At 35.4% G+C, this 23,835-nt stretch overlaps 1 protein-coding gene across 5 annotated transcripts in view; it reads right to left on the reverse strand.

Annotated features, from left to right (window-relative positions):
• Nucleotides 1–23,835, reverse strand: part of UPF2 (UPF2 regulator of nonsense mediated mRNA decay) — a 109,163-nt gene that overhangs the window by 74,135 nt on the left and 11,193 nt on the right. For all 5 annotated transcript variants that reach the window (XM_055331606.1, XM_055331609.1, XM_055331605.1 and 2 more), the window contains exons 4-7: nucleotides 17,402–17,562; nucleotides 12,077–12,274; nucleotides 4,148–4,297; nucleotides 2,545–2,648 (exon numbers count right to left, since the gene is read on the reverse strand). In XM_055331606.1, the coding sequence (XP_055187581.1) occupies nucleotides 2,545–2,648; nucleotides 4,148–4,297; nucleotides 12,077–12,274; nucleotides 17,402–17,562 (613 nt within the window). The remainder of the gene's footprint in view (nucleotides 1–2,544; nucleotides 2,649–4,147; nucleotides 4,298–12,076; nucleotides 12,275–17,401; nucleotides 17,563–23,835) is intronic.

Here is a 23,835-nt window from a genome sequence, read left to right on the forward strand (position 1 = left end):
TGCAATCCCTATCAAAATACCATGGACTTTTTTCAGAGACTTAGAACAAATTATTGTAAGATTTGTGTGGAATCAGAAAAGACCCCGAATAGCCAGGGGAATTTTAAAAAAGAAAACCATAGCTGGGGGCATCACAATGCCAGATTTCAGGTTGTACTACAAAGCTGTGGTCATCAAGACAGTGTGGTACTGGCACAAAAACAGACACATAGACCAATGGAACAGAATAGAGAATCCAGAAATGGACCCTGAACTTTACGGTCAACTAATATTCGACAAAGGAGGAAAGACGATCCACTGGAAGAAAGACAGTCTCTTCAATAAATGGTGCTGGGAAAACTGGACATCCACATGCAGAAGAATGAAACTAGACCACTCTCTTGCACCATACACAAAGATAAACTCAAAATGGATGAAAGATTTAAATGTGAGACAAGACTCCATCAAAATCCTAGAGGAGAACACAGGCAACACCCTTTTTGAACTTGGCCACAGTAACTTCTTGCAAGATACATCCACGAAAACAAAAGAAACAAAAGCAAAAATGAACTATTGGGACTTCATCAAGATAAGAAGCTTTTGCACAGCAAAGGATACAGTCATCAAAACTCAAAGACAACCTACAGAATGGGAGAAGATATTTGCAAATAACATATCAGATAAAGGGCTAGTTTCCAAAATCTATAAAGAACTTATTAAACTCAACACCAAAGAAACAAACAATCCAATCATGAAATGGGCAAAAGACATGAAGAGAAATCTCACAGAGGAAGACATAGACATGGCCAACATGCACATGAGAAAATGCTCTGCATCACTTGCCATCAGGGAAATACAAATCAAAACCACAATGAGATACCACCTCACACCAGTGAGAATGGGGAAAATTAATAAGGCAGGAAACAACAAATGTTGGAGAGGATGTGGAGAAAAGGGAACCCTCTTACACTGTTGGTGGGAATGTGAACTGGTGCAGCCACTCTGGAAAACTGTGTGGAGGTTCCTCAAAGAATTAAAAATAGACCTGCCCTACGACCCAGCAATTGCACTGTTAGGGATTTACCCCGAAGATTCAGATGCAATGAAACGCCGGGGCACCTGCACCCCGATGTTTCTAGCAGCCATGTCCACAATAGCCAAACTGTGGAAGGAGCCTCGGTGTCCATCGAAAGATGAATGGATAAAGAAGATGTGGTTTATGTATACAATGGAATATTACTCAGCCATTAGAAACAACAAATACCCACCATTTGCTTCAACGTGGATGGAACTGGAGGGTATTATGCTGAGTGAAGTAAGTCAATCGGAGAAGGACAAACAGTGTATGTTCTCACTCATTTGGGGAATATGAATAATAGTGAAGGGGAATATAAGGGAAGGGAGAAGAAATGTGTGGGAGATATCAGAAAGGGACACAGAACAGAAAGACTCCTAACTCTGGGAAACGAACTAGGGGTGGTGGAAGGGGAGGAGGGCGGGGGGTGGGGGTGAATGGGTGACGGGCACGGAGGGGGACACTTGACGGGATGAGCACTGGGTGTTATTCTGTATGTTGGTAAATTGAACACCAATAAAAATTAATTTATAAAATAAAAAAAAAAAAAACACAAAAAAAAAAAAAAAAAAAAAAAAAAAGAATTGTGAAGGTATCACGCTTATGGTGGTAGACATAAATTTCCCAAAATTATAACTTTTGGTGAAAACTTCAACTCATTCATTGGTAATACTTTGTTGCTGTCCTTGAAGTGAGATGCTCACCTTGTTCATGTTGGAAAACTGCTAAATAACCCTGGTTTGAATAAATAAGTTTGCCCATCACTTCTTTCAAGTAAAAATGATATTCTATGAAAAAAAAGGAACTAGTTCAGCTTGCAACTCAATCACACAAATGGTTTTTCTCAAGACAACCTTGAGAAAGCAGTAGTGCTTTACATGCAATCCCCATTTTTTCAGATTAAAAGGATGTGCATTCAAAGGTTGAAATGAAATAAAATCACAAACTTTTATAGAGTCATCAAGGAGATTCTTAAGTGAAAGTAACACTCTTTTTAATTGCAAATGCGTAGCAGTGAAGAATACAAAGGCTAAGAGTACAGTTTGCTACCACAGCACCCACTCATACTAAATTACAAGTTGCTTTTGCAAATGTCAAAAACAATGAAAAGGCGGGGCTCGGGGGACCCTAGTATTGGTATGAAGAGTTTTAACTTTATATAGACCTCATGAAAGCGCCTCTGAAGACTCCAGGAATTGACAAAGCATACTTCAAGGATTTCTGATCTAAAATCGTATTTTCCAAACTGTGGAGTCCCTACATGAAGGGAAGAAGTGTCAAGCCAACAGGATTCTAGACACACTTCCACATTCAAAGAGAACATCTACAAATTGGCTCCAATTTTCTGTTTATCTGGATTCCCAGTAAGATTTTACTTGAAGAAATGTTCATTCTATGGCTAACACAGTGCGAAACCCACAGACATTCCTAATTAGAACTATCCCACAAGGTCTATGTGCTTGTATAAAGTTAAACCATAATAATTATACCTTGTCTATCAGATCTCGGTTGACACAGTTGGGCAACTGCTGGAGGAAAGCATCTACTATGAGCTTGAGATGAGATCCAGTGCTGGCTTCTTCATCCTCTTGTTCTAACATAATAAATTAATTTTTAAATAGGTTAAGAAAATGTATACAGACAATACAGAGAAACATGAGTAGAAACATTCAGTAAGTTATATAGGAAATAGATAATCTAGAGTTTTTCTTACTTATGAAAAAAATGGAAGGCTTTTTTGAGCTATTACCGTAAAGTCTGGGTATCTCTCCAAAGACACTACAGTATTCCAGATACCGAATATAAAAAGGCAAACTTTCGCGTTAGTCTCAAAAACTTAAACATAAATTGCATGTAGTTTTATAGTGGATTTGTTATTTTTATCTGGTAAAGCATCCCTCCCCCATGTCTTCAAATAACAGCACTCCCATCACGCTTGTCTTTGAAAGCAACCCATGGAATTCTGATAGGGAAGGACACATCCAAAGCACAGCACATCACCTTCCGCTTAGCCACAGGCAACCATGACACAGGACTAGCCAAATCCTTCCATGACACTTATGTACAGACAGTGTGAGAGACTCTCTTTTCTTTTGATGTTACTAGCTGATAGAATTTGGGCCTAGAGCAGCCTCCAATCATGCCCACCCTCGCTTCATGACATGGAGAAAAGAAAATCTGCAGTAGGAAACAATGCACCCAATAGAGAAATAAGCAATAATGATAAAAGGTATCCTTCTAATAAAAAATTCCTAGCTAATAAATGGATAAGGAAGATGTGGTATACATAAAATATTACTCATCCATAAAAAAGAATGAGATCTTGCCATTTGCAACAACACGGATGGACCTAAAGAGTATAATGCTAAATGAAGTAAGTCAGAGAAAAACAAATACCATGGGATTTCATTTATATGTGGAACTTAAGAAACAAATGAACAAAGGAAAAAGACAAAAAAGACTCTCAAATACAGAGAACAAATTGGTGGTTGCCAGAGGGGAGGCAGGTCAGGAGGCAGATGATATAGACAAAAGGGATTAACAGTAAACTTATCATCATGACCACTGAGTAATATACAGAATCACTGAATCATTATATTGTACACTTGACACTAATAGAACAGGCTATACGTTAATTGTACTTCAATTTTAAAAAGTCTTAATAAAAAACCCAATAGTATTTATGAAATAATTAACATTTTTAATTATTAAATACAAAACATTACTCAGTTATAAAGACAAAATTACAACAGATAAACCCATCTACTAGTTGTCTTTTTACTTCTCAACCATTTTAGAGTGACTTTCAAATACTTTTATGTTAAGATTGTAAAGATTATACCATAGAATTAAAGTAAATTCAGGACAAACTAGCAAGTAAAAAAGTAGAAGAAATATCTATTAAGATATTCAGAATTTAGATGATCATTTAAGTGTGTATTCACATTATACAGACATGTGTTTCAGTTCTAAATCAAATTCCAAAAAAGTGATGGCCTGGAAACAACAGGAAAGCAGAGAATTAAAGAATAAAGCAAGAGCTCTGTGTAAAAAAATTAATCAAAAATTAAATCGTTGGCAAACAGCACTTACCTTGCTCATCAAGGAGTTTCTTTGTGAGATCCTCAGCTTCATCTCCACCTTCTAATTCTAAGGCATCATCATTAATTTCTAGATTCTCCAACTCCAGTTCCAGATCATCAGGATTTGATACCTCCTTATTATCCTTAGGTTCTTTTGCCTCTATTTGAAAACAAAGAAACAGTATCTCTGAATTAAAAGTTGTATTGATCTCCTGCCACAAAAAATAAGGATTTAGAAAATTTGCATCGTTTGTCTTAGAATCTACCCAAATACTTGGCAATAAACTTGAGGATATATTTAATATGCTCAGATTTTATAAAATGTAGTATATTTATTGAGAACAAATACCATAATTTCTTGGATTTTATATGCCATCTATTAATTGAAGGAATGGATAGATTGGATAGATGGATGGATGGATGGATGGATGGAAGGAAGGAAGGACGGACGGAGACATACAAAGCATGAGGGTCTGTAGTAGAGGTGAGAGGGAAATAAGCTGATTAGATAAAGCGAACTCAGATTAAGGTGGGTCTCAAACTCCATGGTGACAAGTTCAGACTTTCTCTTTTACACAGGATGAGCTTTGCTGGGTCATGAGCAGGAGATAACGTTTAAATGTGAGGTGATGTAAAAATTGACTTACCAACAATACACAAGATAATTTAGAAAGATAGGAAAAACAAGATGTAAAAAGACCAATTAAGGAAACATCCTTATAATTTAGATGTCAGGGGAAATAAAAAAAATGCATCAAAACAAAGGAAAATGGCCAGGAGTTGCTTATAAGGCTCAAGATAAAAGGTAAAAAAGAAAAGAGGAACTAAATTCAATTTCAACAAGTTTGCCATAATGTTGGTAATTGTTGCTGGCTGATTGGTAACTGCCAGTTCACTGTACTAGCCTTACTCTTGTGCTTGAAAATTTTTATTGAAAAAAACAAAAACAAAACACCTGAGTTCAAGACTTTATGCTTAAAAGAGTGACAGACTTCAGGTGTCAACTGAAACTATTATATTTCTCAGCCTCATCTTCTCTTACAGTCTCTAATCTCATAATTTTCTGCATCAAAAGCAGGTATGTTTTACTGATACATGACGCCATCCCATATTTCGAAGAATCAAAGCTCTAACTAATATGAATTGGTTTTGCTGCCTCTACTGGAGACAATTTTCTCATTCATTCACCCTGTCATTCAACTAACACTTAAATTCTTACTACATCCTAACTATATCCTAACTACTGTTCTAAAGAACAAGGATACAACTTTGTACCAGATGAAAACGTCTGCCCATATGGAGCATATAGTCACTCCCCAATATTCTCTAAAGTCTGGCTATCAAAAAACCAACATTTACTGATTAGCTACTGTGTATTCAAAGCTATGCCAAGCTGCTGAACATTCACAAAAAGCTTAAAATGTGACTGTGGCTCTCACGAAATGCACAATCTATCCAAAGAAATTAAATTAATATACATGAGGGAGTCAGAGGGACATGTGAGGAGAGGATTCTAAGCACACAACAATGAGGGAAGGCCCTTGAAACAAGAGGACTGTTCTGTTGCAGACACTGAAAAAACTAAGGATAATGTGATATCAGATATTGGACAGGAAGACCTAAACCAAACTATGCAGGGTCCAAGAGACAATATTAACAAGTTTACATTATATTCCAAATAAATGCAACACCCATTAAAAGATAGGAGAGTAAAATTAACTTTTTAGAATGTACAGAAGGCAGCAAGAGCAAATCCAGGGGAGCCAGGAAGGAAGTATCACATAGCAATCCAGGCTAAGAAACGATAGTACCTTAGATCAGAATAGTAGCAGTAAGGACAAAACCAATCTGAGATATATGTAAAAGGCTGAATTAATCAGACTTGATTACTACAGTGACTGCTCCTTCCTCTTCTATCTGACCCTGAAAGACATGGACATTTGTAGACCAGTCAGGAAGGTTTAGTGCCACAGAAGCCATGAAATGGAAATGCTCCACAAAGGACATAGTAAACTCTGTTGAATGGGTTGAGAGAGCAAATGACACAGAGAGTGGAAACTGCCCATGAGATTCAGCAACATGAAGGTGATTGGGAATTTTGGCAAAAACAGTTTCACGGTAGAAGTGAGGCTGGAGCCAGACTGAAGTAGACTAATGAAGTAAAAAAGTGAAGAATCTGCATCCCTCAAGAGGACTGAATAAAAGAGAGACAGGACAGTAGCTGACAAGGGATGGTTTCAGAGTACTCACAATGTATGTTTGTTTGTTTGTTTGTTTGTTTATTTATTTATTTTGACAGAGGGAGAGAGAGAAGCAGAGACATAGGCAGAGGAAGAAGCAGGCTCCATGGAGGAAACCTGATGTGGGACTCGATCCTGGGACTCCAGGATCATGCCCTGAGCCAAAGGCCGACACTTAACCAATTCAGCCACCCAGGTGTCCCAACCTGTCTTGTTTTTTAAAGATGAGAATATGTGTGAATACTGAGATTAAGGATCCAGTAGATGGAGAGAGAGACAGAGAGTTCAATACCAAAGAGATCAAAAAGTATGGATAATGAATTGCAACAAGAGAAAGAGGGAGACAAGACTCAGAACAGAAGACAGAGTGGTCTGAAATAAAAGGTGTAAAAGTTCACCTTATCACCCAGGGGATAAACATTCTATAAGCCCTAAGACAGGCAGATTTATAAATCAGAAGCGGCACACTATTGAGGGAGTTCTATCTGATGGTTTCCATCTTCTCTATGAAATACTACAATGCACATCACCCCTGCTAAGGAGGGAAGCAGAACAAAAACAGGAGAAAGAATGAAAATGTGTTATAGAGTGTGGGACAGTGAACTGAGGATAGAGATGCTGTCAAGTTTCCATGCAGTGTGGAGGACCTGATTGAGGTTGGTGACCATGAGTTTATCAAGTTATCAAGCTATCTATCTGATCATCTCTAGGAGAGCTCAAACAGTGTGGATATAGAAACCAATATGGTTGGATGACTGAATTTGTCCAGGGCTGAACTGGACAGGGATTTAGGAATGGAAGACAGGAGAAAGAATGCACAGGAGAAATATTAAAGATATATACATGCAATCTAGAAAAGAAGGTGGGCAGCCCGGGTGGTTCAGCAGTTTAGTGCCTGCCTTCAGCCCAGGGCATGATCCTGGAGACCCAGGATCGAGTCCCACGTCAGGCTTCCTGCATGGAGCCTGTTTCTCTCTCTGCCTGTGTCTCTGCCTCTTTCTCTCTGTGTCTCTCATGAATAAATAAATAAAATCTGAAAAGAAAAGAAAAGAAAAGAAAAGAAAAGAAAAGAAAAGAAAAGAAAGGAAAGGAAAGGAAAGGAAAGGAAAGGAAAGGAAAGGAAAGGAAAGGAAAGGAAAGGAAAGGAGAAAAGAAAAGAAGGTAAGTGAAGGTAGGTGGAGTCTACTGGAAAGGAAAAAAAAATTGAGGGAGCCAAGCAAGAAGTCTCAAAAAGGCAGAAGAGGGACCTGAGAAAGTGAGGTATAAGGACATATTTAAGTGAGGTATAAGGCGATATTTAAGTTAGTGATTTCAAGGGTCAGGGATACAGTTTGGGAAGATTAATTTTCCATCAAGCTGGTAAGAATGAAAGGCAAAGAAAGATGTCTTAAGTTCAAACCAGTTGCGGATATAAACTGCCCTATAGTTTTTATCCACAGAATACCTCTACCAAACAAAAGGGTATTTTCTTTTAATAAGTTCAATTGTTTAGCCAGTCACCAAATCTGATCTGGTCGGGTTTATTTCTATAGGTTAAGACCATATATATCCCCCTTCGCTTCTTTCTTATTACTGTTCCTATGACTGACCACTTATATTACTAAAACAGAGACCCAGCTGATCCACACCATATTTCTACTCTATGTACAGCACGTACAGAGAAACCTTTAACAGAAAGTATGCTATAAAAAACTTAGACAATGGCAGAAATCATATACATTTTTCAAATCCTTAAAATTGGAAGAAATACTTAGGTAACTAATGCTTTAAAAACTACTCCTCACTCGGGGCTTCAATTGTATATATGAGGAGATGCCTTCTGAAAACTTTTAACTGACAAAACTGAACAGTAGGTAACGAAAATGAGCATTTTATGTATGTTTTCTTTATACTTTTTGAAATATTTCAACAGTGCTCTTCATAAAAACAGAATAAAATTTATCTTAACATAAGAATATCTTTGAGGGGTGCTAGGGTGGCTCAGTGGGTTAAGCGTCTGCCTTCAGCTTGGATCATGATCCCAGGGTCCTGGGATCAAGCCCCTCAGGCTCCTTGCTCAGTGGAGGGGTCTGCTTTTCCCTCTGCCTGCCCCTCCCCCATCCCGTTTGTGCTCACTCGCTCGCTCTCAAAATAAATAAAATCATATATACATATATTAAAAAAAGAACATCTTTGAGATTAACCAAGAAATTTGTATTTTTATGGCACCACAAGGGACACTTGTAAAGTGTTGCCACCATAGGATGACCTCCTATTTATTTTTATTTATTTTCATAAAAATAGCCTAATTTTCACATTCAGTGTATTTTAACTTTAGATTCTGAAGAATGTTATAAAAAGAAATTGTATTATTCTTCTAATTAGTATTCTAACTAGCACCACCCCATAGTTCATTTAATATATATGTTATATAGGCCAAAAAAAAAACCCCACAAAGCTAATCCTTTAAAAATTTTTTCAGTTAAAAACTTTTGTGTTTGGGTGATAATGATATGTTATTACATACTGTGGTGGGGACGTTGACAGTGAGGAATGCTGCACATATGTAGGGGGACAGGGGATATGGTAACTGTGTGTTCTCAGCTTAATTTTGCTGTGAACCTGAATCAGGTCAAAAAATGAAGTCTAATATTAAAAAAATTCTCATAAGACAACTAAGTTAAAAGAAAAGGCACAGGACTTAAGACATTTATCCAGGGAAGATATATAAATGGCCAACAACCACATGAAAAGCTATGCAACATCACTAGTCATGAGGAAAATCACGAAAACCACAATACCATCTTTACAATGGGTGTAAGGAAAAGGGAAATCATATAATAACATGTGCTGGTGAGGATGCAGAGAAACTGGAACCCAGTACATGGCCGGTAGGAATATTAAAATGACTCAGCCATTGTAGAACACAGTTTGGGAGTTCTTCTAAAAGTTAAACACAGAAGTCTGTATCACTTAATCTCCTTCACCTTATTCTTCCATCCCTCTGCAGCCCTTCCCTTGGGCAATCACCAGTTTGCTGAGTGTATTAATAAACCTGTTCCTGTTTTTTTTTGTTTTTCTTTTGGTTTGTTTTGTTTTTCAGATTCCACATATAAGCTATTTGTCTTTGTCAGACTTACTTTACTTATTAGCATAACATTCTCTATGTCCATCCAACAACATCCAAGTTCTAGCAAATTACGAGGTCTTATTCTTTTATTTATTCATTTGAGAGGGAGTGAGCGAGAAACATGAGTGGGGGAAGGGGGGAGGCAACAGCAGAGGGAGAAGCAGACTCCTTACTGAGCAAGGAGCCCCACACAGGGCTCTACCTGAGCCAAAGGCAGATGCTTAACCAACTGAGCCACCAGGCACCCAAGATTTTATTTTCTTATGACTGAGTAACATTTCATTTTATATATATATATACCATACCCTCTTCATCCATTCATTTATTAACAGGCACTTAGTTTGCTTCCACATTTTGGCTACTGTAAAAAGTGCTGCAATAAAAATAGAGATGCATATATCCTTTCAAATTACTGTTTTTGTTTTCCTTGGGGAAATACCCAACAGTGGAATTAGTAGATTGTATGGTATTTCCATTTTTAATTTTTTGAGGAAATTCCATACTGTTTCCTATAGTTGTACTATCAATTTACATTTCCACCAACAGTGGATGAAGGTTTTCTTTTCTCCACATCCTCACAAACACCTGTGATTTCTTGTCTTTTCTGACTGGTGGGAGGTGATATTGCACTGTGGGTTTGATTTGCAGTTCTTTGGTGAGTAGTGTGGTATGGAGCGTCTTTTCATGGTCTATTGGCCAGTTATCTGTATGTCTTTTTCAGAAAAATCTATATTCAGATTCTCTCTCTATTTTTAAACCCAATTATTTGGTTTCTTGGTGTTAATTTGTAGGAGTTTTTAAAATATATTTTGGATATTAATTCCTTATCAGATGTATCATTTACAAATATCCTCTCCCATTCAGTGGTTATTGTAATAACTTTGTGTGGTGACAGATGGTAACTACATTTATAGTGGTGAGCACCATACAACATACAGAATTATCTAATCACAAAGTTATACACCTGAAACTAAAACAATATTGTATGTCAACTATACTTCAATTAAAAAAAAATGAAAAAAAAAATGGAATTACCACATAGCCCTGCAATTCCTAGGTGTATACTCAACAAACTGAAAATAGGGACTCAGATAAGAACATACTCACAGCAGCACTATTATTAACAGTATTCACAGCAGCCAAAATGTGGAAATAGCTCAAAAGTCCACTGATGGATAAATGGAAAAACAATTTGTGATATACACACAAAACGAAACTTAATTCAACCATTAACAGGAATGGAGTACTGACAAATTCACAATGCGATGTACCTCCAAAACATGATACTAAGTAAAAGCAGACACAAAAGAACATACATTGTGTGATTCCAGTTACATGAAACACTAGAAATAGGTAAATCCATAGACAGAATGCAAACTGGTATTTGCCAGGGGCTAGAGTAAGGGAGGAATGGAGAGAAATTGCTTAATGGGTACAGGAGTGATGGAATATTCTAGAAGTGTTAAAATACTTGGTACATTGGGACGCCTCAGTGGCTCAGCAGTTGGGCGCCTGCCTTTGGCTCAGGTCATGATCATGGGATCCGGTATCGACTCCTGCATCAGGCTCCCTGCGGGGGAGCCTTCTTCTCCCTCTGCCTATGTCTCTGCCTCTCTCAGTTTGTGTCTCTCATTAATTAATAAATAAGACAATAGTTATAAAAAAAAACTACTTGTACATCAAAAGCTAAGAGTATTACTTTCTAGTTTTACTGTCAGGTACATAAATTACTAATCTTAACATAACTCAAAAAAGCAATATAACATGGTAATTAAGGGCCCAAGTCATTCATTAACAAGGATGAAATTTCAGGTCCACCTCATGCTAGCTGTGTAAGTTACTTAACCCTGACAGTTACTCAACCTCTTTGTACCAGTTTCCTCATCTGAAAACAGGGACAACAGCAGCTGCCTCACAGGGATTATGAGAATGAATTTTTTACTTATAAAGTGCTAAAATGATGTTTGGCATGAAGTGATTACTAAATACAAATTACTAGCTATTAATTTTTTTAAAGGAGTTCCTTAGTAAGTATATCAGAATACAAAAGTACATTTTTAAAAAATTATCTGCTATCTCTTCATAGCCCTGCCACCATTCTCTCCCATCTCCCATCCACCTCTACAGTTTGGCAGAATTAGAATTCCCTTTAGAAAGCATGGGCTGACTGGCATTCAGGGCTTCCCACTCCGTCAATGATCTCAAAGCTTCTGATTTCTCTAATGCAACCCTCCCTCACCAAGAGCTAGGGATATCTGGCCTAGAAAGAGCCTTAGAGATAAAGAACACTACAGAACTAACACCTTCCCTATCGATCCAACTGGGGGAAATCCAAATCTTACCAAGATCTCACATGAATTCATTACATTATAAACAGACATTTTCAAATTATTTCATATTAACATAAAAATTTTGGCACTGCTAAAAGTATGTCGTTTATCAGCCTTTCATGCTCCATTCCACATTCTGTCATTCATTTAAAGACTCGATGTTCATACTGTCTAGTAACTAAAAAAAATAATTTTACAAATACTATTTTGAACCTAATTTTTATAGCACTTAATGTAAAAATTTATTGTCTAGAATTTACCTTTGGAATCATCTTTGTTGGAATCTTTATTCTGACAACTTTTCTCATTATCTTTAAACAAGATGGCTGGAACAAAAGCTTTCAGATCAATGAGGTTCTCATAAAAATTCCGAGCATCTTCATCTTCCCATATACCGCCTTCCAAGTCATATTCTCCAGGCTTACCAGGTGTAAAGATATCAATTCCAGGCCCATGCTCTATGATAAAATAAGCCACAGGGAATTAAAACCATTTCAGGTGTAGCATGCAAAATCACTTATCAACAAGATATTTTATATTTTCAATTTTACAACTGATGAATCTTGAGTGTTTCAATGAACAGAAGCTTCTTCAACCAACAAACACTCTGGATTGTTCATGTAACCATCTTTAACATCAAATTATAATTTGTGCTTTAAGTAAAAGCTCTAAACCAGGACAGACTAGAGGACAGCATATGAGAAAGATGTTTTTTCTCTTAAATGTTTTAAGCAGTTAATATGAGATGAAGTACCCACTTGATATAATAGGTCTACCCAAGAAACTTAAAACCAAAATATGAAATATATAATCCTGGCCATCCCTAAAACATCCACATTTCCCATGAAGAATTTTTTTCCATGACTCCCAACCCTCTGTACTACTTATAATTATCTTCACAAGTAAACCAAAAAAAAAAAAAAAAAAAAAAAAAGGTAAGACTTTTTTTTTTTTTTTTTAAGGTAATCTCTGCACCCAATGTGGGGCTGGAATTCACAACCTTGAGATCAAGAGTCACATGTTCTGCCAACTGTGCCAGCCATGTGCCCCAAAAGTAAATCATAAACTTTTAATTAAGAAGCATCTCTCCTTCTGATATAATCTGTGGTACAAGGCAGATTACTATAAATGGTCAACTGATAAATAACTAGAAAAGAACGGAAGGAAAGATGAAGAAATATACAGATATTTCAGAAGGCAGAAAACCATGCATATATTTGCACACATATATGCACATACACACAGTCTACCTTTTACATACAACTATAAATTCTTAAACTCAGAACAGCAAAATTATTATCTAACTTCACGATCACAAGATCATTTGTGAATTTATTCTTACTGTACTTCTCTACTAACTAGAATTGTAAAGTAGGAGAATGATCATGTAGATTAAAAATAACCATAAGAAAATGATTCGTTTCATAAAAAAATAAGAAGAACAAAAACAACAAAACACTGGCTCCCTAATACACTCCTTTAAATGCCTTACAACAAATACATTTAAACACAGGACAGTAAATCCATATGCTATAAGGGAAAAGACTGATAAATTTATAACTTTTGTTTAGTGAAAAATATAAACAAAAGCAAAGGGCAAACTAGAAGGCAATAATGGCAATCCTCGTATAAAGAAATTAATACTCATAATACAAAAAGCCCTACAACCAAAGACCAAAATCCCAGTAGAAAACTGGATAAAGCCTCTGAACAGGTAAAGGGCAAATGAAAAGAATCTTCAGTACTAAGCAGGATAATATTAAATAAAACTAACATTTATCACCTTAACACGTTAGGTTATGTTTAAAAGATTAATATCAGCAAATGTTTACAAGACCACAGGAAGTAAGCACTCTCATATAGCACTAAGGAGACGTCATCTGTCACTATCTATAAATATTTAAAATGAGTATAATCTTTGATCCTGCAAGATTCCTTCTAGGAATCTATACCAAAGAAATAAAATGTGAAGTAAGATTTACAAGGATATTCACTGTAGCACTGTTTCTAACAGAGCCAAATCAGACAGAACCTCAGTATCTACCAGTAAGGGCTGACAAACTGCATTCATACACTCTGTAATATTAATCAAATACCAAAAAATGAGGCATATCCACCTGAATTGACTGTAATTTCTCAAATGTATGTTACTGAAAGAGAAAGTCATACAAAATAACATACTACATAAATTAACAATAAAGCTATATAACAATACCTGATTATGTATTTTACATATATATTTTGTATTAAAAAGTCTGGACAGATCTATATCATACTCTTAATCATGGATATCCCAAAAAACAGATCGTATAAGATAGGAAACTTTTACTTTCTATTCTATAATATGCATGAATATTTTATATATATCAAAAATGTATTTGCATATTCATTATAAATTGTGGGAAAAAATCACCTGAGAAACAAAAAAATGCTACAAAGTCAAAAAGCAGTAATCACAGGAAACTTTTTGCAATGCATATGGCAAAGAATAATTTCTTTAACATGCAAAGTACTTTCATAATTCAATTAAAAATAGATAAATGTTTGGTTTAAAGAAAAGGTAGGGGTAAAGGATTCAAATCAATATGTCATGGGGAGGGATGGCTGGGTGGCTCAGCAGTTGAGTGTCTGCCTTTGGCTCAGGGCATGGCCCTGGGGTCTTAGAATAGAGTGCTGCATTCGGCAACCTCCAGGGAGCCTGCTTCTTTCTCTGCCTATGTCTCTGCCTCTCTCTCTCTCTGGGTCTCTCACGAGTAAATAAATAAAATCTCAAAAAAAAAAGTCACGGGAAACAAACACAGACACACACACATATATAAAACACAGCCAATAAACTTAAAAGATGTTCAACCTCACTCAGAAGGTAAAAAATCAAGAACTACAATACAGTAGTATAAGGAAACATTCCAAGTAGTTTGTGCCCCAGGATGAAGGTCAATGATATTTCTAAGAACACACAAATATCCAGCAGTCATTCAATTAAACATGATGAAATGACCAAAGTACAAAAAATACTAGAGGCTGTAGAGATCAATCATTCAATCAATTAAAACCAATGCAAAAAATTACATATGATAAAATTAGTAGACAAGGACATTAAAACAGATATTCTAACTACATTTCATATACTCAACAACCTAAGCATGTTTGAAGACCATGGAAAATATAACCAGCTTCTAGAGATAAAAACTACATTTCCACATAAGATGAATAGTATAGGACAGCCCCGGTGACTCAGCGGTTTAGCGCCACCTTCAGCCCAGGGCCTGATCCTGGAGACCCGGGATCTCGAGTCCCATATCTGGCTCCCTGCATGGAACCTGCTTCTCCCTCTGCCTGTGTCTCTGCCTCTCTCTCTGTGTCTCCCATGAATAGATAAAATCTTTAAAAAAAATTTTTTTTCAGTAGAAATAAACCAAGTAAATCAATACCAAATCAATGCTAAACAGTATGAAAGACTTTAGTTCTTGGGTGACGGGCACTGAGGGGGACATTTGACGGGATGAGCACTGGGTGTTATTCTGTATGTTGGTAAATTGAACACCAATAAAAATTAATTTATTAAAAAAAAAGAAAGACTTTAGTTCTAAAATATAATAAATATACTGAAAAACTTCCAAAAAACAAATCAACCAATTTAAAACAAACACAAATTCTACAGTGGAACTTTTTTTTTTTTTTAAAGATTTTATTTATTTATTCATGAGAGAAACACACACACGAACACACACACACGGAGAGAGAGAGAGAGACAGAGAGAGAGACAGAGAGAGAGGTGCAGAGACACAGGCAGAAGGAGAAGCAGGCTCCATGCAGGGAGCCCGACGTGGGACTCGATCCCGAGACCCCAGGATCACGCCCTAAAGCTGAAGGCGGTGCTAAACCACTGAGCCATCCGGGCTGCCCGCAGAACTTCTTTTTAAAAAATCAAAAAGTGGGATCTCTGGGTGGCGAGCGGTTTGGCACCTGCCTTTGGCCCAGGGTGCAATCCTGGAGACCCGGGATCGAATCCCACATCGGGCTCCCAGTGCATGGAGCCTGCTTCTCCCTCTGCCTGTGTCTCTGCCTCTCTCTCTCTCTGTGACTATCATAAATAAATAAAATTTTAAAAAAATCAAAAAGTTTGAGGCTCATTGATCAAGAGATACAAAATTAGTAGGAATTATATACATGATTATATATAACTAAAATAAATGCATTCACTACACACAATAGGTGTTTCTTATTGAGATATAAAATATTTTGTCTTATAAAAGAATACCTTACAAATACTTCACTCTTAAAATTTTTAAGTAAACCAATTGTCAGATAGCTTGAATAACATTAACACATCTACTAACAAAATATAATTATTTTATAAAATAGTTGGTGTGACAGATTAATGTATTAAGAGTCCTACCAACTTATGGACAATCAAAATGGAACTTTAAAACGTCTTTGAAATAGTACCGAAAACAATTTATCTCACAAAATGATAAATTTACTCACAAAGCTACAAGTTAAGCTCTAGTCCTAAATAACAATTTAAGATAATGTATCATTCAAAAAGATTCAAAGTAAAGATAAATAGGGATCCCTGGGTGGCACAGTGGTTTGGCGCCTGCCTTTGGCCCAGGGCGCGATCCTGGAGACCCGGGATCGAATCCCACATCGGGCTCCCGGTGCATGGAGCCTGCTTCTCCCTCTGCCTGTGTCTCTGCCTCTCTCTCTCTCTGTAACTATCATAAATAAATAAAAAATCAAAAAAAAAATCAAAGTAAAGATAAATATTAAAGTATTAGAATCCCTTGGGTAGCCCAGGTGGCTGAGTGGTTTAGCTCTGCCTTCAGCCCAGGGCGTGATCCTGGAGACCCAGGATCAAATCCCACGTCAGGCTCCCTGCATGGAGCCTGCTTCTCCATCTGCCTGTGTCTCTGCCTCTCTGTGTGTGCCTCTCGTGAATAAATAATATCTTTAAAAATAAATAAATAAAATAAAATATTAGAATCCCAAAGACCCAATCTATTTTATGAGAAATAAAGTGAACCTTTTCATAACCTCAAGTACGGTTTAAGACAGGCCCCTGTTGGGGGTGCCTGGGTGGCTCGGTTGGTTAAGTGTCCGACTCTTGGTTTCGGCTCAGGTCATGATCTCATGGTGTGGGATCTATCCCCACAAAAGGCTCACTGCTCAGCAGAGTCTGCTTGAGATTCTTAGATTCTTTCCCCCACCCTCTCCATTCCCTTATTTCTCTCCTCCTCCCTCAATCATGCTTTTGCTCACTCTCTCAAATAAAATCTTTAAAAAAAAAAAAAAAGAGGCCCTTATTGGATATAATTCAAAGATATCTAATATAAAAGAACTCGAGGGAATGCATCATAAGATCCTATGAGTTAATTACTGTTCTCTAGGTGCAAAGCCTTTTCCATTCATCAGAGCATTTTAAGTAGTAGCTTTATAAAGTTATTAGGTTTTAATACTACTTCATTTTAAAAACTTTAAAGGCATGTTTAAAAACTTAAATTTACAATAATATACATCTGATAAAAATAAAGATAAGTGATGGTGTTTATTGAAAAATCACAATGTTTTTAGGGTTATCTTACCTTCCGGTGTTGGTTTGTCTTGAGGAAGATCTGGCATATTTTCATCCAAGAGGTCTGCTAGGGATTGAGAATTTGCCAGCAGCTTCTGATAGGACATAGCAAATTCCTCATACTGTTTATGTCTATCTTCACTTAGCTCCCCTTTAGAATGGAGAATACGCCTATAAATAAATGATGAAATAATCTGATAATCTCATCAAAATACATGTGATCATGTATTGTTACATTGGGAATGTTCCACAAAATTTTATCACCTAAGCTTTTTGCACAATTTTCTTCAACTTATTTTTATTCACATTTTCAAGATGTATCTGAAAATTAAAACTGGTATAATCAAATTCACCTAAGCAATTAAATTTCAACATCAGTTCTTAAAAGAACATTAAGTGTGATTAACTATGCCTGCAGAAATATAAAATATAACAATGCCACTAAATAAAAATTATTTTAATGTATTTTTTTAAAGTCATACTCCCTTCAGATACACAGTTCATCAAAAAGGTTTAACATACCTAAAAAAGTTACTGTTCAAAAACAATAGGTTATGAAATCAGTATCCTTACACTTTCACAGTGATTTGAATCAGTATTTTTTGAAAAAGCCCACATCTTCCAAACAGCCAATTCTCAGTTTACTGCACAATTACTGGTTATTTATCCACTTAAAAAATATCAATGAGTAACACACTTAAGCAAGGCCAGGCCATCTCAGGAGCAGAGAACACAACTAGTCTTCCACTCTACAAACAGGTCACTAATAGTGACCATAGTTAGAAATGTAGAACTTCTGAAAATTTTCAATATGATTAGTGAAGTAAGAACCTTACTTTCTATACAGTCAAGATGCCTATATTTGCATCTATTTATAACTAAATATACACAGTATAACATGTGAAATCTATAAACTTTAATGCAAATATAATATAGATAACCAAAAATCAATTGTAAATTGTAAATTAAGTCATTTTCAAAATATTTAAAAGTTTTGTATTACTTGTCATTTGAGTTTTCTTATGAACAAGGAAGAAAATGAGGTGGGTTTTTTTTTTTTTATGATGTTATCTTCTTAAAAATCAGAAAATAGGGCGGCGCAGCAGTTTGGCACCTGCCTTTGGCCCAGGGCCCGATCCTGGAGACCCGGGATCGAATCCCACGTCAGGCTCCCGGTGCCTGCTTCTCCCTCTGCCTGTGTCTCTGCCTCTCTCTCTCTCTCTCTCTCTCTCTCTCTGTGTGTGTGACTATCATAAATAAATAAAAATTTAAAAAAAAAATTTAAAAAAAAATCAGAAAATAAAGTAAAAAATCATGCCTACACTTATTCATCCCTGCTTAGCTGGAATAACTTCCAAACTTTCCTATCTTTACCCCATTCCTACCCACATAAGCTTTTGTTTAAACGCCGTAACATTCCAGCTAACATCTTCTATGTTAGGATTATCAGCTCCAATTACAAGCACAAGGTAGATCAATGAGTAGGTTACTATTCATTACATCCTATCTTTTTTTTCAAATCCAGCCTATTAGGGATCTAAAATGAGAAATTTCCATTCATTTTCTTACAACTTAAAAGTACAATAGTATCATTCTGTGAACAAGAACAGTTTTTTCTGTCTTCAATCATTTATTCCAAAATAATCTTATAGGAAATAAGTCTTTCAGTAAGTTTTATGAATGAATTCTAAACACAAAACATTCAAAAATACTCAACTCATTCAAGAAATGACTATAACTTTAAATGAGTAAGCTTGTGATTAGAAGTTACATCATTTTTGAAGATAAAGACACTAAAATTTTTTTTAAAGACACTAAAATTAAATAAATTGCTTTATGCTCATAAGTAGGCTATTCTAAAATGTTCTGCAATGTATTTAGAAAAATTGTTAATCAATAAAAACTTATTCTAGGGACCCCTGGGTGGCGCAGCGGTTTGGCGCCTGCCTTTGGCCCAGGGCGCGATCCTGGAGACCCGGGATCGAATCCCACATCGGGCTCCCGGTGCATGGAGCCTGCTTCTCCCTCTGCCTGTGTCTCTGCCCCTCTCTCTCTCTCTCTCTCTCTCTCTCTCTCTCTCTCTCTCTCTGTGTGTGTGACTATCATAAATAAATAAAAAAAAATTTAAAAAAAACTTATTCTATAGCAAATTATGTTAAGAATTCTATAGCAAATTATGTTAAGAGTGATAATAGTTCTAAGAGATTTGAAAACACCTGACTGTTAAGATACAAAATCATTTCAGTACTTGAAAAAAAAATTGGAAAATATCTCAAAATAACAGAGCCTGGAACTTTTTTTCTCCAACAAGTTCTGATATTCTAGTCACCTGAAGAACATACATGCAGTTTTAGGTTATACAACATTCACTAAAGATTTATGACATATAAGCAGTAACAAAGTGATTACTATTTTATCAGAACAAAAAAGAACACTTTTTCCAATATCAACCCCATTTTCAAACATTTGCCTGTGATCAATTAAAAGTGATTTAATTCTATCATAGTTCCCTTTGTATGTATTCCAGTTTCTTTCCAGTCATCTTGAAACCAATTTAAAATTCTGAAGCTCCAGAGGTAACTCCTTATTCTCCCCCAAATCTCAAACCCATGATCAAGTTTTCTAACTGCTTAACTTACACGTTCTTAGGTTACTACCTAGTGAGAACAGTACTCAGGAAAAAAGGTTAGATTTTTGGTAGACTTATTTTCTAATCATATCTTACACTAAATACTTAGTAAGCAGGACTAGATACCAATGAAATAGCACTGGAAGAGTTCTATCATACACAAAACTTATGTAGTCCTACATATTTTCCTTGACCATTTATTTAATATATTTACTAAACATCAGACTAAACACACAGCATCTAGTAAGACTATAGATTTTAAGCAGAGAAATAAATGCATCTTAAGTACCTAAACATTCAAAATCCCTAGAATCATTCAGAGGTATTCATCAAATTAAAATGAAACATTTTTTAATGAACATATTATATATGGCAATTTTTTATGTTTATGAAGCCCACTGGAAAAAGATTTTCAGTTTGATTAACTTTTTTAGAAGACCTGTATGAGGGAACTAAACATTAAGCAGCACAGATGACCAAAGTACCTATCCTATTTGGTATATATCTCATCAAATTTCTTATGAGAAACAAACAAAAAAAAATATGAGAATTCCATAGGAATATATCACTACGCAAAATTAAGCTGAATATGATTTATCACATATCATTTTAAATTACAATCTCTTCAGAAACACATTCAGAAAGTTGAACAGAAGACATTCTTTTTGAGACTGTCATAAATTAGAGGTTAGCAAACTATTTCTCCAAAGGGGCCAGATATAAATATTTTAGGCTCTGAAGACCATATGTTCTTTGTTTCAACTACTCAATGCTGCTATGATACAAAAGCAGCCAAGACAATACATAAACAAATGAGCATGACCATGTTCCAATAAAGCCTTATTTATGGACACTGAAATTTGAACTCATATAATTTTAGTATTTCACAAAATATTCCTCTTTTGATTTTTTTCCAATCATCTAAAAAGGTTAAGACCATTCTTACTCTTAGCTCACCAGCTTTATAAAAAGTAGTGGTGGGTCTATCTGACCTGCAGGCCATAGTTTGCCAAACCTTGTCATAATTAGAGTTCACTGAATCAGTATCATTGTTAAATGATTACGAATAAGTACATTCCCTCTCATGACATCACTGTAAAATAGTGAGTTACTGGCATCATTTTAAAGATATGAAAAGTAAGCAATGAAAACAAAATTAATTCCAAATCTTACTCATTATAATAAAAATACAAGGTAGCAGACTTCCTTCACCCAATGTTGAGCTACCACTATCTAGAAGCAATCCTAAGGTACATCAATCTTTGATTTCTAGTGTTTTTTATATTACTAATTCAATATTGTACAACTGACAGAAAATATCAAACAGTCCATTCTGGAATTGAGTATTCTATCTCATAAGAAAAGTCATAAATGCCTCAAAAAATTCTAGTATTAAGAGACATATTTTTTGTTTTCTTTTCTAATTGTTATTCTTATTGCTTGTTATTTTGTATATTGTTTATTGTTTTGCATTATTTTAAAGATGAAATTTTTAAATAAGCTATCAAAATTTAAGAAATTTAACATACTCATTTTCAAAATCATAAAAAAAACACAAGAGAAATTCTTATCAAATCTTTCTGAGGGATTAAGCAGGCAACATATTACAAGTAATAACCAACATTTACTAAATACTTAAATGAGCCAGATACTTTAAATGCTTTTACACATGAATTTACTATATCATTTACCTTTATCTCAGAGGAAGAGTACTACTGTTATTCCATTTTACAGAAAAGACAGCTGAAGTACAAAGATGTGAGGTAACTTCCCACGAGTTACAGATCTGAGTAAATAATGGATCAGAGATTTGAACCTAAATAGCTGGCTCCAGAGCCCATGCTCACAACTACTGCACTATACTACTGCCTCTCAAAATTATCCACTTGGTACCTTATACTGAAATTATAATGTCTCTCAAATGATACATTAAAGGCAAGCCTTCTCAAACTGGGGTGTTTATTTTATATTCTTTTGGGTCCTTGTGTTTGAATCTGACTCGGTAAGCACTAAGTGGCTAAGTTGTTTACTAGACACTTTAAAATCAAGTACAAGTACTAAATGCAGAAGAAGATGACTAATATGAATGTTGTGAAAAATACAGTATGAAGAGATAAGAACTGGATCTGTCACCTGCTATATAAATCACAATGGGCAAGCGCTTTAATCCCTAACTCTATCACTTTCAAGATAGAGAGGTACTATGAGGATCAATTAAGATCAAACAAGTGATGTACTTCATCAATGTACAACAGTATTTGCATGAGGAAAAAAAAAATGCCATAGCCCACTGGAGAAAAGGCAAAAACTTCAATGCCAAATACTATTTGGTCTTGTATTAGCCAAATGAAAAAAGAAAAAAAAATCTTGGCAAGAGCACAGAAAATCCATTTTAGATTTAGAACACATAGCCAAAATCTCGAAACAATAATCATGAAGCAAACTTAGGAAAAACACTAGGTTTACTTTTCGTAATTCACCACTACTGAAAAAGAGAAACTTTTGCCACCACTCTTACCAGTTAGGAAGGAACTGACGTTTCAAAATTATCCAAACAATAACTGACTTAATATATGAATTCATGATTTCACTACTACAAGAAACAAATTCTATTACATAATTAAGTTATACATAATAAAAATTAAATCACTTCTTCAATCTTTATTAAATGCCAAAACAGAGTACGTAATATTACCTCTATGAGTAATATCTCATAGTACAAAGCATTTTAAGTATAGAGAGCTGAACGTTATAAAAAGCAAAACCTACCAAGTAAAGCTATTAACTCTAAACTAGCAGATGTTACTAGATATTTTTAAATGTGTAAATGTTAATTGTAACTCCCCAGGATCAATCACTTAACCAAAATGCACTTTTAAAATTCTCTGAAGTACAAAAAGCTTTTAAGTGCAAATTTATTAGAATTCATCAAACCCTAGGGTCAGTTGTATCACTTGCTTATAATTGTTTACTTGCTTATAATTGTAAATTCCCCAGGGGCTTTGAAACAGAACTAGCTATCTAATACCTATAGTATCAGCCCAGATAACATGAGAAAAGAACAGCTAAGACTCTACAGGTCTTACGCAGTCACGGTCTTCATTCACTCATTCATTAGTGTCTAAGAAAATACCAGAGATTTTATTATTCTATTTTTCAAATTGGTTGCAAGAATTCTTAAGTATAGACATTAATGAGTATAGACAAAGACTTCACAACTTCTATGAATAGTACCATCTCCCAAGTTAATTAAAACGACCAAAAGCAGTTGGAATTCATAGACTGAAAATAGAATGTATTTTTTTAAAAATTATTAAAGATACCAAATAAAGTCTTAAAGTAATTTAACTACATGAGTCTTAAAAAGCCCCTAGTTTGGCACTTAGATTTCCAGCCATCACCATGCCTGGGAGAAACCTTACTGGGAAAAACTATTGTCCACGAATGTTCCCATGATGTAGAATAACCTCAAAACTCTGACTAGAAGGGGAAACTTTGGGAAATCGGTCATTTTAACAGTACATTGTACTATACTAATACTAGGCCAAGGGAGTCTGCACTAATCCATTCCTCTTGTCTTCTTGGTCAGTAGGTATTCAAATCTACATTATAGAACCTGCTCAATTTGAAGCTATCCTAAAACATGAGTTATTTATTAAGCTATATGCCAATTATTTTCTATATTGTGATTAAGATTTTTCCATCTTCCAAATTACTACATCTAAGTAGACAGTATTCCATGATAAAATGACTGCTACAATGCTAAGGTCAATTTATACTAGGTAAATAACCTCCTCTAATACCACAGGTTAACA

The sequence above is a fragment of the Nyctereutes procyonoides genome, unplaced genomic scaffold (assembly GCF_905146905.1).
Source record: "Nyctereutes procyonoides isolate TBG_1078 unplaced genomic scaffold, NYPRO_anot_genome, whole genome shotgun sequence".
NCBI classification, from domain to species: Eukaryota; Metazoa; Chordata; class Mammalia; order Carnivora; family Canidae; genus Nyctereutes; species Nyctereutes procyonoides.